We start from the raw sequence: 16,062 nt of genomic DNA, 5'->3' as shown, positions 1-16,062 counted from the left end.
ATTTGTTATGTTTATAGCTTATTGACTCTTACTCCCACTAGGATGTAAATTCCACAGAGATGGAGCTCTTGGTGTCTTGTTCACTGATACAATCCGAAAGTCTCTTAGGATGTTTCCAGCTACACCCTGAGGCTTTCCCCAAGAATTCCCCTCTACCTGGAGGGGACTGTTCCCAAGTCCATGAGCCCAGAAGATCCCTCAGAGACCATATAACCTGGAGATGATAAAGCTGCCTAAGATATAGCTGATTATGAAGGAGAGAACCCTGGAATTTGAGCAGATAAGGTGGATGTGGAGTTAACTGAACATTTCCCAGCTCTGTGATCTTGGGCAAGTCACCCCACCTCACTGAGATTCAATTTCTTTGCCTGTGAAATGAGGTTAATATTTGTCCCTCCTGCCTTGCAGCATGTGGTGGAAGTGTGGCCTTTTAGTTTAAATCTCTGTGCTTTGGCAGGGCTCGATGGCTCACACCTGTAATCCCAGCACTTTCAGCTGCCGAGGCAGGTGGATCACCTGAGGTCAGGAGTTTGAGACCAGCCTGGTCAACATGGTGAAACCCTGTTTTTACTAAAAATACAAAAATTAGCCAGGTGTTGTGGTAGGTGCCTGTAATCCCAGCTACTCGGGAGGCTGAGTCAGGAGAATCGCTTGAACCCGGGAGGCAGAAGTTGCAGTGAGCCAAGATCCCACCACTGCACTCCAGCCTGGGTAACACAGCAAGACTACGTCCCCGATAAATAAATAAATAAATAAATAAATAAATAAATAAATAAATAAATCCCTATGCTTCAATATCCTAAGGAAAAGACCCACCTGCGGCTTATGATAACACAATGGCTATGTCTATATTTGTGCCAATTGGCCTTGATGATAAAATGTCTGCTGTGGGGGAGGATATATTTGTGTTCAAAATTCAGAGATCCTGAGAGCATCAGGATGAGGTGGAGAAAGAGTGAGATTATGGTGTTCCAGGCAGAATGGGCAATATTCACAAAGGTGGAGAAGGGATGTTCATGCCACGGTCAGGGGCTACTGATATGGGGAACCTAGGCATTGAGAGGATCAACCACTTTCCAGAAGTCCTAATAGACCCTCCATGGACTCTAGGATTTTCAAGTCCCAGGCCAGCACCTTCCTAATCACTCTGTCTTCTCGAAGAGTGATAAATGAAGTTGTTTTCATAATACAGTGACATTTTCAGGTCCATTTCCTCAGACTCACTGCATACTTCATGAACCATCGCACTCCTGTTCAAGCATCTGGGCTGCATCTGCATCCAGTCTCCAAGGGTCTTATCAGAACAGGAGGTAAACCCAGGTTATTGTCCCAACTTTGCCAGTCACTTGGGTCCCTGACTATTCCACAGCTCTGAGTCATAGATCACCATTTCTCTTTTAACCTAGTGGCAGAAGTTTATGACTAGTTGGATCATTGCTTTTTATACCTTATTAGCTTTGTCTAGGGTTTATTAGTCTGTAATTTCAGATTGGGCCCCAGGGGTATTTCTGAATATAATTGTGTGTTTTGTGTGGGGGTGAGTATGCATGCAGGGATAGTCTATGGCTTTAAATCTGAAGTTTAACTGGAAATAATAATAATAATTACTAATTAACAATATAGATTAATATAAAATTTTATTGATGAAAATAATAGCAGCAGCCATCATTTATTGTGTGCTTATTATTTGCCAGCCACCATATTAATTTGAGGTAGGGACCATTTAAGGGTAAGAAAATCAACCACACAACATCAGTGATGGAGCTGGGATTCAAATCCAGGCTGACCAAAGAGTTCACTCTATTCTTTACAATCACTGCATCCTCAAACAATCCCCTCCTCCATAGCTCTTGTTTTTCTTCAGTAATGGTTCCCAACTCTTTGCTGTCTGGACACACTAGACAGATGATATTTGGCCAGAATAACCCAGTTCTGAGGCCCAGCTCCAATTTTTAGTGCATCCTGCCAAGTTGTCTGTTGGCTGGCTCTACTTCCATCTGCAGCTCTCACTGACTATGGCCCAGCAGTGTATCCAACAATATTGTGTGAACCTCTGCTTTAGGAGAAAGGCCATACCCTCCAGTCCACTCTGGCTTCACTCCACATCCCCCTCCTAACTTCTCATACTTCCCCCTTTGAAATCTCCCCTTGAGTTAGGCCAAGTATGGTTCTGGAGAGGCCTTACAGGTGATGTTCTCCTGACCTGGAATAAGCTCTGCGTCCTTTTCAGCTATTCATGCCACCAGTTCACATTCCTACATTTTCCAGGAACCCTTGTTGTACCAAGCAGGGTTCTCAGGTTGCCAACCACAGAAGCAGACCCTTAAAAGACCTTATTGGAATGATATGGGAAAGCTCGCAGAATTTACAGAATCTGAACCGGCAGGCCCCAGGAAGAGCAGTTAGGGGACCTGAGGAGTCTAAGTAGCAGGAGTTAATGGGAGGTCCCTTCAGAGAGCTTCCATCCAGGATAGATTTTCTACCCTCATGTTCCTGTACTCAAGATTCAAATCCCAGCCGGGTGGGGTGGCTCTTGCCTGTAATCCCAGTACTTTGGGAGGCCGAGGCAGGCAGATCACGTGAGGTCAGGAGTTTGAGACCAGCCTGGCCAACATGGCAAAACTCTGTCTCTACTAAAAATACAAAAATTAGCCAGGGTGGTGGCACGCACCTGTAGTCCCAGCTACTCCGGAGGCTGAGGCAGGAGAATCACGAACCCGGGAGATGGAGGTTGCAGTGAGCCAAGATCATGCCACTGCACTCCAGCCTGGGCGATGACAAAGCGAGACACCGTCTCAAAATAAAAAAAAAAGATTCAAATCCCTGGAAGAGAGAGTGTGAATGGCCTAGTTTGGGTCTTTGGGCCACACATACCCATTGACCATAGCACTTTAATTCATAGTCCCACCAAGTCCACCCACATGCAACTAGTTGGGGACAGTTTCTTAAGGGATAATTAAAGTGCTGCAATCAGGCTGGGCTCAGTCATTCAATCCTGTAATCCCTGTACTTTGGGAGGCCAAGGAGGGCAGATTACTTGAGGTCAGGAGTTTGAGACCAGCCTGGACAATATGGTTAAACCCCGTCTCTACAGAAAATATAAAAATTAGCCAGGGATGGTGGTGCACACCCGTAATCCCAGATACTTGGGAGGCTGGGACATGAGAATCACTTGAACCCAGGCCAGCCTGGGTAACAGAGTGAGACCTTGTCTCAAAACAAAAAGAAAAAAACAGTGCTGCAACCAGAAGAGGGGAGAAGAGATGCTGAGCAGGCTGGACACTAAGGCCACAGCCTTCTCTCCCTTTTCTTAAGCCTTAGACCCACACTGCCATTTTCCCTATTGATGGGCTCTCACTGACCTGCCTTACCTAGTGTTGTTATTTAAACGTGTGCTGCAAAATTCCTGTCATAGCCATCATTGTGCTTGCTTCAGAGCACATATGTTACCTTCCCCCAAAGTTGGGAAACTCCTGGGAGGCAAGAGCTGAGGCTCCTAAGTCCACAGGTTTGCTCAGAGCCAAACTATGGGCCAATTAACAGGTTTTAGGGACTGGCTGAGTGACCAGCTGCATGTTTGCATGTTGGGTGGAAGAGCAGGATACCAAGATGGTGAGGTAAGTGGGAAGCTTTCCCTGGAGAACTTTTTAACCCCCAGAATACACCTATTCTCCAGTGAAAGCAACTAAGTCAAGGGGTTCTGGGAGAATTAGATAAAAGAATTGCAGCTCAAGACTGGCTCCATTAGGCCGGGTTCTTCTAGACTCCCACCATGGCCATACATACTTCTGAAAACTGTTGCTGTCATTAAATCTCCTGTTGTGATTCTTTTTTCCCTCTTAGTTTCTTGTTAAGAGCCTTTATGGGGGCTGCATGCATGGCTCACACCTGTAATCCCAGTGCCTTGGGAGGCCAAGGTCAGAGGAATGCTTGAGGCTAGGAGTTTGAGACCAGCCTGGGCAACATAGTAGACTCTATTTGTGTGTGTGTATATATATTTAAAAAAAATTTTTTTTTTTTTTTTAATTAGCAGCACAAGGATTGCTTGGGCCCAGGAGTTTGAGGCTGTAGTAAGCTATGATCATGTCACTGCACTCCAGCCTGGGTAAAAGAGTGAGACCCTGTCTCTAAAAACAAACAACAACAAAAACAAACAGAAAAAAAAGAAGGCTCTTACAAAAAACATTGGCTTTCCTTCTGCTAACCTGCAGTTTGGGAGAGAGCCTGGATAAAGATTCAGGACATGTGGCAACTGGGACCACCTCTGCCCTTAACTGCTTAGCTGGTCATTCATTCAACAAATAAATACTGAGAACCTACTATGTGTCAGGCATTGTTCAAGACACTGCTAAGGATATAGTGGTGAACGAAAGAGACCAAATCTTCTCCATTTCTGTTCTTTCTTGGAGACAGAAGGCCTTCATCAGCTCTCATGGCTTTTTCAGAGCTATCATTCCACAATTATATGAATGAAGGAAAAACAATTTTCTCTCTCTCATTCAAGGCAAAGGGGTATTCAAGGTGCCTCAGGAGATGAAGCAAGTGGTGGCATTTTCTTGGAAATAGTTCAGAATCTGGATGGATGGAGAGAGAAAGAGATTACATAATTAAAAGCCCACAAATGTTAGTTCGTTGCTGGCACACAGTGAACGCAGTGAACACTTACTAAATATCTGTTTGGTGGATGAATCATGTGGGAAAAAGAAGGGGACTTAATGGGTGGCTGCAGGGAGAATTTCCTCACTTTGACTCGAGGCCCTCACATGTGCCTCTTTCCCTCTCTCCTTGGGAGTACTACTCCCAAGTACTCCTGTCTTGGGAGTACTGCTCCTTCTGTAACTCCCCCATCTCCTCAGGCATTTGGACCCAAGTGTTCCAGGCCTGAGAGTCCAGAATTTCCACTCTCTGTGATACAAAGAAGAGGCCCTGGCTCATTATTGACTATAACCCTAGGGGTTTTCCTCTTATGAGGGAAACCCTCCCTCTCTTAATATGCCGGGTCTTCCTAAGAGGAAAGAATGTCTGCTTCCTAGGCACCTAATATAAACATCCTTAATGGATTTAAGCCTGGGGTCACAAGTTCAAGGGCACACAGAAAAAGGCCAGGCAGGTAATGTCAACTGTGACAGACAATAAGGAATGCTGGGGACTGTGGTGACCTGGAGAACTGAGCCTCATGTGAACAGAATCATACTTTTAAAAAGTACTGTGTGGGCCAAAACAGTGGCACTCATGTGTGGGTGTTCGAAGATCAGTGAACTATCAGTTTATGGCATCTATTATTAGAAACAAGCCAGAAAAACTTGTCAACTTTTCATTCTTCTCTTTGCGGCATGTCTCCCTGAGATCACATGGCTGCCTGAATGGAGGGAAAGAAGAGGAGGACATGCCCATCGGAGAATGTAGGTTAATATCTTAAATAGTATTCTACCATACCCACGTTTGGCTTGGATAGAATGTTTTCTTGAGCTAAACTCCATAAAATTCCTATAGAGGCACAATTACTGATTCAAACAAAAGCCGCCTTTGACTATTGAGAGAGGAGTGTCTGGGTCAGAAGGATCAATTTTCTGATGAATCAGTGAGCAATTCTGAGTGGAACTAATCAGGTTTGTGTTGTGTCACCCTTTATTTATAACCCACGGTTCAGTGATCTGAAATCTGACCACTCCTCCTCTGACTTCCCCCCACCTCCTTCTACTCTCCTAACTTTTGCAAATGTACCACATGTGTACATACACAGATAAATACAAAGATGAAGAAAAGCATTTTTCAGAAACAAGAAGGCTCAGAGAGATGCTAGAGCCTTCCTGAACAGTACTGGAAACAACAAAAGATGCAAGGGTGTGATGGCCAGTGGAAGTAATTTAACTCCTCTGCCTCCAGGGAATCACAAGGTCTCAGGAAAACAGCCATGAGTAACAAATTAGTTCCCCAGCAAGGCAAATTCCTGGAGGATTAAAGACAGGGAGTGTTCCCAGCAACACTTCTAGCTACTGATGCCTAGGGATAGTAAGGGCAATCAATTAATTTTTCCCTCAAGATTCCAACTGAGATGTTATTCTATAAAGTATTGGGTCATATTTCCAAAGCCACGTTAGGTCAGGCCTTGGTTACCCATCACATTAGTTAAGGTTATATTGGTTTCAGGAAAAAAAAAGGAAACTTTGGCTGACTTAAACAAAAAGGAGGATTATTGGGAAGCTCCTGTGGGCTTTGATGAAATCAAAAAGAAAGCTGGATAACCACAGCTCAGCAAGGGAAGAAACTGAGCACCAGGAGTTCATGGTTGTGTTGCCATTGATACGATTCTGTTTCAGTGTGCCCAGGCTTTCTGGTTCTTTGGGATAAAAGGATCTTATGGGCCTTGTGACTTAGCTTGGGTTCCCCAAAGGCAGAGGGATTCTGGTGTGATGTACGGAGAGAGTGCTCTCAGGAGAAATCTGTTAAGGGAGTGAGGGAAGCAGGGTGGTACAGGAGACAGAGCTAAGCAAGCCTAGCCTCAGCCTGATCCCATGATGGGACCTGGAGAGTGAATGACATGACTGAGTTATCCCACTTTGAAGCAATGGTGTACCTCTCCCTCCAGGGGGAGAACATACTTTCTCAAGCATTTTTGGGCAAGATGATTCAATAGCAGGGCCACCTGTGAGGTGTTCACAGCTGACATTCACAGCAGCGGGGGATGGTACACTGCCTAGTCAAGGAGCTCTGGGCAGAGCACCAACAGAATCCACTGCTCCTGGCTTGGGTAAGGTGTCCACTCAACAGCAATTAGCCATTGAGAGAGAGGCAAAGCCTTGAAGTCTAGACATGGCAGCAGGGGCTATTTCCAGAGGAAAGTAAACAGGAGTGATGGGCAGTTATACCAAATGGTGTCCACAGTACCCACTTGAATCACTTCTAATGAAAATGCCCTCCTGGTCAATGTGTACAACTGGCCAGGTGTTTCTTCCTCAGTAAGAAGAATATTTCCCAGGCACTTAACATAATCTCTTTTTTTTTTTCTTTTTTTTTTTTTTTTTTTCTCATGTCAGACAGGTAATATGTTGACATGGTAACAAGGTTCGAGGGTGGCTTATCTCACACATGGGTGGGAACACCCAATCATCATGCTTATGAACTACAAAAGGATCATCTATTTTTTAAAAAATCTCTCAAACATTGTTTATCATACAAGTAAACCCCAGTTCTCATGATGGGCTTATTGGTAGGATTTCTGGTAGGAAGCATGGGTACCAGGGTCTCTCGATTTTTTGGATTAGTGGTGGTGGAGGTCAGCCACCAGCAGGGTCCAGTCATACTGTATGAGAATGTCTTTGATCTTTGTCTTTGATCTCCTCCTTGGAAAACTCATCCATATACTTCTGGTAATAGGACATCAGGGCTTTAGAGCTAGACTGATGGACAGCATATATCCAGGCCATGTGATCACCACCTTTCACATGGACATGTCCATACCAGCAAATCACTCCTTGTCCAGAAGCAGAACTGGTTCCAGCAGCTCGTATATCAGTGTGTACAGCTCGATCATCTCCAGGGGCCGCCCATTCACCTTGATTGCTGTGTTTGCAGTGTGCCACAGCTGTGGCTGTCTTCTTGCATCTGAAGACCTGCACAAACTGCAATGAGCCCTTGGAAAGCATGGCTACAGGTGTGGATAACAACTCCTCTCTTTTTTTTCTTTTTGAGACAGGGTCTTGCTTTGTTGCCCAGGCTGGAGTGCAGTGGAGCAATCTCAGCTCACTACAACCTCTGCCTCCTGTGCTCAAGCAATTCTCCTACCTCGACCTCCCGAGTAGCAGGGATTACAGGTGCGTGCCACGAAGCCTGGCTAATTTTTGTATTTTTAGCAGAGATGGAGTTTCACCATGTTGGCCAGGCTGTCTATTTCATTTTTTTTTAACATAATCTTAATAGGGAGCTCTCCAGTTTAAACACAGTCCTTGACACTCCCTATCGTCTACCACAATTGATCATATGATAGACTCTTTCTGTGTGCATTTGAGTTTGTGACCCCAGGCCTAAACCCATTAAGGAAGAGTATGTTAGGTGCCTAGGTACATGTGTAGAAGTGGAATTTATGGATTCTGGGGCATGAATGTGTTCAACTTTAGCGTATATTGCCAAAGAGTTCTCCCAAATGGTTTTACCATTTGATACTGCTTTTAACAATGTATGAAAGTAGGCTGGGCATGGTGGCTCATGCCTATAATCCCAGCACTGTAGGAGGCTAAGGCGGGCAGATCACCTGAAGTCAGAAGTTCAATACCAGCCTGGTCAACGTGATGAAACCCCATCTCTACTAAAAAAATACAAAAATTAGCCAGGTGTGGTGGTGCATGCCTGTAATCCCAGCTATTTGGGAGGCTGAGGCAGGAGAATTGCTAGACCCCAGGAGACAGAGGTTGCAGTTAGCCAAGATCACACCACTGCATTCCAGCCTGGGCAACAGAGCAAGAGACTGTCCCCAAGCAAACAAACAATGTATGAAAGTTTCACTTGCCCCACATCCTTGCCAGCAGTTGGTATTGTCTGTCTTTTTCATTTTACTTAGTCTAGTAGATATGCAGTATTGTCTTATGGTGGTTTAAATTTGTATCTCTAGGCCAGGCATGGTGGTTCACACCTATAATCTCAGCACTCTGGGAGGCTGAGGCAGGTGGATTACTAGGAGTTTGAGACCAGCCTGGGCAACATGGCAAAACCCCATCTCTACTAAAAATAAAAGGAAATTAGCTGGCTACAAGTGGCACATGCCTGTAGTTCCAGCTACTTAGGAGGCTGAGGTGGGAGAATCGCTTGAGTGTGGGAGGTGGAGGCTGCAATGAACCATGATCTTGCCACTGCACTCCAACTTGGGTGACAGAATGAGACCCTGTCTCAAACAAACAAACAAACAAACAAAAAAAAAAAAAAGAAAGAAAGAAAAGGAAAGTATTTGGCATCTGCCTAATAAGTAATGAAGTCAAGCACTATTTGATGTCTTTTCTTGTTGGTTCAGGTGAACTGTTTATGAATTCTGTATATTAATATACAAAGCTCTTGGCCAGGTGTGGTGGCTCATGCCTATAATCCCAACACTTTGGGAGGCTGATTCAGGACAATGGCTTGAGGCCAAGAATTTGAGGTTACAGTAAGCTATGATAGTGCCACTGCACTCCAGCCTGAGTGACAGAGTGAGACCCTGTCTCTTAAGAAAAAAAAAAAAATGTTCTTTAACTCAAAAAAAAACCCAAATCCTCTGCACTGTGGCCAATGAATAATTTCATGGCAGAAGGGTGTTGTGCCCCTCCTTTTACACTAATATATAATTATTACATATTGAACATAATACTGAAGCCCAGTGTATTCACCCATTTGGTGAAGTTGAGATTATAGCCCATGTTTCCTGACAAGCTGTGCACACATCTGTTGGTTCTCATCGGCCTGGCATCCCTTAATCCTACTAACCTCTCCTTTTTTCCTTCTCCATTTCAACCATGGGACTCCGGGGAGGTTACCAATCACATTATTCCCTCCCTTTGGCTACCCAGCCATAAACTGGACCCGTCAATTTATTTATCCATAAAGCTTGAAACTCAAATGAAAGGCTCCTGAAGTCTCATAGATGTGCCCTGAGAAGAGACCCAGGGTCTCCTGCTGGTAAGGACCTGGAGCTTCCCAGTTTCCTGTCCTTCCAAAGATCACGACCTCTAGCTCTTCCCTCAGTTCTGGAACTATTCAAGAATCCTCTTTCTAATAAACCCCTTCTTCCTTTAGTCAGAGTCAGTTTCTACTGTGTGTTAGTCAGAGAACTAATATAATCCCAATTCTCTTTTTTTCTGCCACCATCAATGAACAAAATGGTAAATTTTAAAATTATTTAATTGCAATATACTTATTTATATTTTATTTATTACATTTTGTAAATAAGATTTTCATGGCCGGGTGCAATGGCTCATGCCTGTAATCCCAGCACTTTGGGAGGCTGAGGTAGGCAGATCACCTGAGGTCAGAAGTTCGAGACCAGCCTGGCCAACATGGTGAAACCCTGTCTCTACAAAAACATAAAAATTAGCTGGACATGGTGGCGCGCACCTGTGGTCCTAGAAGCCTCGGAGGCTGAGGCAGGAGAATCGCTTGAACCAGGAGATAGAGGTTGCAGTGAACTGAGATTGTGCCACTGCACTCCTGCCTGGGCAATAAAGTGAGACCGTCTGAAAAACAAAATTGGCTTTTAATTTCTTAAAATTGGCTTAGTTGGTCATTGCATGTTAAAACCATAACTGTAGCTACTCAGAAGGCTGAGGCTGGAGTATCCCTTGAGCCCAGGAAGGAGTGGTTGTAGTGAGCCAGGATCGCAACACTGCACTCTGGTTGACAGAGTGAGATCTTGTCTCAAAAAAAAAAAAAAATTGTCCGGGCATGGTAACTCATGCCTGTAATCCCAGCGCTTTGGGAGGCTGAGGCGGGTGGATCACCTGAGGTAGGGTATTTGAGACCAGCCTGGCCAACATGGTGAAACCCCATCTCTACTAAAAATACAAAAATTAGCCGGGTATAGTGGTGCATGCCTGTAACCCCAGCTACTTAGGAGGCTGAGGCAGGAGAATCCCTTGAACCCGGGAGGCAGAGGTTGCCGTGAACAGAGATCATGCCACTGCACTCCAGCTTGGCCTGGGAGACAGAGTGAGACTTTGTCTCAAAAAAAAAAAAAAAAAATTAAACGTAATTTAATTTAAAAAACCATAACTGTAAGTTTTTGAAACATGCATCATTTGAGTACCTATATCCCAGGTTTATTTATACTAACAGAGAGCTAGCAACTTAGAAAAACACTTTTATTTCCATCCCTTTGAATCATCTAGTCTAAGGTGAGGCAAAATTTTCTATAAAGAGCCAGATAGTAAATATTTTTGTCTTTGTAGACCACATGGTTTCTCTCATAACTACTCAACTGTTGTTGTAGCCACAGACAGTACATAAATGAATGGGTGTGGCCATGTCTTAATAAATAGACACTGCAATTTTTGTTTTTGTTTTTGAGATGGAGTTTTGCTCTTGTTGCCCAGGCTGAAGTGCAATGGTGCGATCTAGGCTTACTGCAACTTCCGTCTTCTGAGTTCAAGTGATTCTCCTGCCTCAGCCTCCCAAGTAGCTAGGATTACAGGCGTGTGCCATCACATCTGGCTAATTTTGTACTTTTAGTAGAGACGGGGTTTCTCCATATTGATCAGGCTGATCTTGAACTCCGGACCTCAGGTGATCCACCCACCTTGGCCTCCCAAAGTGCTGGGATTACAGGAATGAGCCGCCCGACCCGGCCTTTTTTTTTTTTTTTTTTCCTGAGATGGAGTTTCACTCTTGTTGCCCAGGCTGGAGTGCAATGGCAGGATCTCGGCTCACTGCAACTTCTGCCTCCCAGATTCAAGCGATTCTCCTGCCTCAGCTTCTTGAGTAGCTGGGATTACAGGCACGTGCCACCACGCCTGGCTAATTTTTGTATTTTTAGTAGAGACGGGGTTGGCCAGGCTGATCTCGAACTCCTGACCTCAGGTGATCTGCCCGCCTCCGCCTCCTAAAGTGCTGGGATTACAGGTGTGAACGACTGCACCTGGCCGACACTGCAATTTGAATTTTATATAATTTTCAGGTGTCGTGTCATAATATATTCTTCTTTGATTTTTTTAAAAAGACCATTTAAAAAATGTCAAAATGATTCTTAGTTTTCAGGCCATAGTGGCCAGATTCATTCTATGGGGCACACTTTACCAACTTCTGCTCTAATCTCCTGACTGATTATACATTATTATTATTATTATTATTTGAGACGGAGTCTTGCTCTGTTGCCCAGGCTGGAGTGCAGTGTTTGATCTTGCCTCCGCCTCCTGGGTTTAAGCGATTCTCCTGCCTCAGCCTCCCGAGTAGCTGGGATTACAGGCACGCACCACCACTCCCAGCTAATTTTTGTATGTTTATTTTTGTATTTTATTTATTTATTTATTTATTTATTTTTGAGATGGAGTCTTGCTCTGTTGCCCCGAGTTGAGTGTAGTGGCACGTTCCAGCTCAGCCTCCTGAGTAACTGGGACTACAGGCGAGTGCCACCATGCCTGGCTAATTTTTGTATTTTTAGTAGAGACAGGGTTTCGCCATGTTGGTCAGGCTGGTCTCAAACTCCTGACCTTAAATGATCCACCCACCTCAGCCTCCCAAAGTGCTGGGATTATAGGCATGAGCCACCAGGTCTGGCCTGATTATACTTTATTGAGCAGAAGAAATAGTGACTTCTTAAATTCAGATTATAAAATAATTGGCACTATTTATGGAATAAATAGTAACTTATTTGTCTCCTAAATTGATGAGAATATACTCAAGGATATAAGTATAAAATAGGAACTGGATAAATTTTTTCTTATCCCCAGGAATTCCTATGTAACATAGCAGAACGTAAAAAGATCATACCATATACTAAATTTCTTTGTAGTTGTTTTGGGACTATCTAATTTTATAGCATACTAATTAAACATTTATTGTTAACATAGAATCAAGGAAAATAAGGGGCTTTAAGATGTAAATCACTTAGTCACTTACAATAATAATGATACCTTAGATTTATACAGCATTTGCTAGTTTACAAAAATTATAGTTTTATATGTTATCTCTTATGATCCTCACAACAACCCTGGAGGTAGACAGGCAAGGTCTTACTATCCTAATTTAAAGAAGATCAATCTGTCCAAGATTACACAAGTGACAAGGGAGTGGGAGAAATACTCCAGTCACATCTCTGAATCATAGTCAAAAGTTGTTTCCGTAAAATATAATGCTACAATCATACAATTCAAGAACAGGTAATGAGTAAATCCTGCTTCACTAGCTGAGGAACATAAGACATCTCACCATAAGGATTCCTTCAGTTTGTCAACTCAAGCTCCAAGTGCCTAGATTAGTGGAAAATCTAGACCTTTCCTTCCCCCATCTTAGCTCAACCTGCTTCCCCTGATAAGCTTAGGAATCACAGTGGTCACAACCACAGCTGATTGCTCTGGAAGGTATCACCCTAGCTGCTGCAGAAGCTGAGAGCCTGGTGTCACTGCTGATTCTGAAATGTTTTAAAGCAATATCTTTGTCAAAGTTATACCCTTGAAAAGCCATGCCTTTTGTCAACTTCCACTGCTGACCACAGGATTTGAGCACAGTGTCCTTATGTCTACTAAAGCCCCAGTCAGAAATAATTGCAGCCCATCTCAAACCCAAGTGACATCTTGCTGACACATAGGCCATCTTAAAGAAATGACTTGGATTGAGATTTGTGTCCTTGCTGTGGCTGATGCTGGTACAGCTTCCTTTAAGGCTTCCATTAAAAAAGGAAGAGAGAAGCCTTTTTCCTCAGGATTACACATTTAGACAAGAGCACTCAAAACCAAGTGGTACAGGGATCCCAATATTACAGTTCTTTGGATTCATTCATTCAGTCTCTTCCCCAGGGCATAAGCCAAGAGCAGACATAAATTGCACTAAAGCCTTTATTTATTTACTTATTTAAAGTTTAACTTCTTGTTATGAAAATGTCCAAACATACCAAAAAAAAAAAAAAAAAAGAAGGCCGGGCGCAGTGGCTTATGCCTGTAATCCCAGCACTTCGGGAGGCTGAAGCGGGTGGATCACTCAGGAGTTCGAGACCAGCCTGGCCAGCATGGTGAAACCCCTGTCTCTACTAAAAAATACAAAAAATGACCCGGGTATGGTGGTGCACACCTGTAATTCCAGCTACTTGGGAGGCTAAGGCAGGGGAATAGTTTGAACCTGGGAGGCAGAGGTTGCGGTAGGCTGAGATTGCGCCACTGCACTCCAGCCTGGGCAACAGAGTGAGACTCTGTCTCAAAAACAAACAAACAAACAAAATGGTATTATGCTTCTCCCCTGCTCCCATGTACCCATCACTAAGCCTTAATATTTATTGACTGGTCAGGCACGGTGGCTCGCGCCTGTAATCCCAGCACTTTGGGAGGCTGAGGCGGGTGGATCACAAGGTCAGGAGATCAAGACCATCCTGGCTAACTCAGTGAAACCCCATCTCTATTAAAAATACAAAAAATTAGCCACGCGTGGTAGCGTGCATCTGTAGTCCCAGCTACTTGGGAGGCTGAGGCAGGAGAATGGCGTGAACCTGGGAGGCAGAGGTTGCAGTAAGCCAAGATCGTGCCACTGCACTACAGCCTGGGTGACAGAGTGAGACTTCGTCTCAAAAAAAAAAAAAATTATTGACTCTCTCCTAATGTTCTGTGCTGCCACTTCCTCCCCTCAGAAGTATTTTGAAGGAAATACTGGAGATCTTATAATTTCATCCTTAAATAATTCAGTATATGTCTCTAACAGAAAAAGACTGTTTTTTGTTTTGTTTTGTTTTGTTTTTCCTTTTTCTTGTCTGAGACAGTCCTTTTTCTTGTTTGAGACAGAGACTCACTCTGTTGCTCTATGGCTCCATCTGGGCTACTGCAACCTCCACCTCCCAGCCTCAAGAGATCCTCCTATCTCAGGCTCCTGTGTAGCTAAGACTACAGACGTGCAACACCACGACCAGCTAATTTTTAAATTTTTTTTGTAGAGATGGGGTTTCACTATGACACCTAGGCTGGTCTTGAATTCCTCCTAGGCTCAAACGATCAGCCTGCCCCAGCCTCCCAAATTGCTGGGATATAGGCATGAGTCACCACACCAGGCCAACTGTTTTCAAAAACACAACCACAGTATCATTATGACATTGACAAAAGTATTAATCTGTAATTAATGTTAATTCCTTAATATCATCTAATATCCAGCCTATAGTAAAATTTCCCCATTGTCTCAGAAATTTATTTTTAAATAATTGGATTATGAAATAAAGATCCACATACTATATTCAATTTTTGTGTGTCTGTCTTTCTTTCTCTCTCCCTTTCTCTTCCTTCTTCCTTCTTCCTTCTTCCTTCCTTCCTCTTTCTTTTCTTTCTTCCTTCCTTCCTTCTTTTTCTTTCTTTTTTTCTTTCTTTCTTTCTTTCTTTCTTTTCTTTCTTTCTTTCTTTCTTTCTTTCTTTCTTTCTCTTCTTTCTTTCTTTTCTTTCTTTCTTTCTTTCTTTCTTTCTTTCTTTCTTTCTTTCTTTCTTTCTTTCTTTCTTTCTTTCTTTCTTTCTTTCTTTCTTTCTTTCTTTCTTTCTTTCTTTCTTTCTTTCTTTCTTTCTTTCTTTCTTTCTTTCTGAGACAGAGTCTTGCTCTTTTGCCAGCCTGGAGTGCAATGGCACAATCTCGGCTCACTGCAATCTCCGCCTCCCAGGTTCATGCCATTCTCCTGCCTCAGCCTCCTGACTAACTGGGACTAAAGGCGTCCACCACCATGCCCAGCTAATTTTTGTATTTTTAGTAGAGATGTGGTTTCACCATGTTGGCCAGGATAGTCTCAATCTCTTGACCTCGTGATCCGCTCGCCTTGGCCTCCCAAAGTGCTGGGATTATAAGCATGAGCCACCGCGCCTGGCCTATCATTTCTTTTCAATTTATTAGTTGAATATAATTTATACAAAAGGACTTTTCCTTTAAAACTCATTGGCTACACTGAAATACAATTTGTACAATAAAGGCAGAACAAATGTTTAGTTATTTCCCTTTGTTTACCAATTACTATTACCATATAATTAGCAACTTGCCATGGCAACTTCTATAGGCAAGTAGTGAATTTCTTTCCTTTTTAAAAAATTTTTGTAGAGACAGAGTCTCATCATGTTGCCCAGGTTGGTCTTGAACTACTGGGCTCAAGCGATACTCCTACCTTGGCCTCCCAAAGTGCTCAGATTACAGGTGAGCTACTGCACCTGGCCTGAATTTATTTTCTTAGTATCATTATGAACTTGTCAATTTTAATGTCATTGATGTGATAAGTGATTTAAAATACATTCTGTGCTTTGGGAGGCCAATGTGGAAAGATTGCTTGAGCTCAGGAGTACAAGACCAACCTGGGCAACATGGCAAGACCCAGGCTCTATTAAAAAAATAAAATAAAATAAAAATCTAACAATAGGCCAGGCACGGTGGCTCACGTCT

At 43.4% G+C, this 16,062-nt stretch overlaps 1 protein-coding gene, 1 long non-coding RNA gene and 1 other non-coding gene across 4 annotated transcripts in view; all 3 read right to left on the bottom strand.

The window, feature by feature from the left end:
• Positions 1-16,062, bottom strand: part of LOC126948494 (uncharacterized) — a 32,191-nt gene that overhangs the window by 4,159 nt on the left and 11,970 nt on the right. The window lies entirely within an intron of this gene.
• Positions 7,032-7,135, bottom strand: LOC126949541 (small nucleolar RNA U13). The gene has a single exon (XR_007723818.1). It is a non-coding gene; the product is annotated as a small nucleolar RNA U13 (small nucleolar RNA).
• LOC126948491 (40S ribosomal protein S16-like) lies at positions 7,120-8,509 on the bottom strand. The gene has a single exon (XM_050780332.1). It carries the CDS (start codon positions 7,644-7,646, stop codon positions 7,299-7,301), a length of 348 nt encoding a protein of 115 aa, XP_050636289.1. The 5' UTR covers positions 7,647-8,509; the 3' UTR covers positions 7,120-7,298.

Source organism: Macaca thibetana, chromosome 2, assembly GCF_024542745.1.
Source record: "Macaca thibetana thibetana isolate TM-01 chromosome 2, ASM2454274v1, whole genome shotgun sequence".
NCBI classification, from domain to species: domain Eukaryota; kingdom Metazoa; phylum Chordata; class Mammalia; order Primates; family Cercopithecidae; genus Macaca; species Macaca thibetana.
The sequence above is the reverse complement of the archived record's forward strand: the minus strand, read 5'-3'. Positions and strand labels throughout refer to the sequence as shown.

Coding starts and splice junctions, on each gene's coding strand:
- LOC126948491 (XM_050780332.1), bottom strand. CDS start 7,646: ATGCTTTCCAAGGGCTCATTGCAGTTTGTGCAGGTCTTCAGATGCAAG.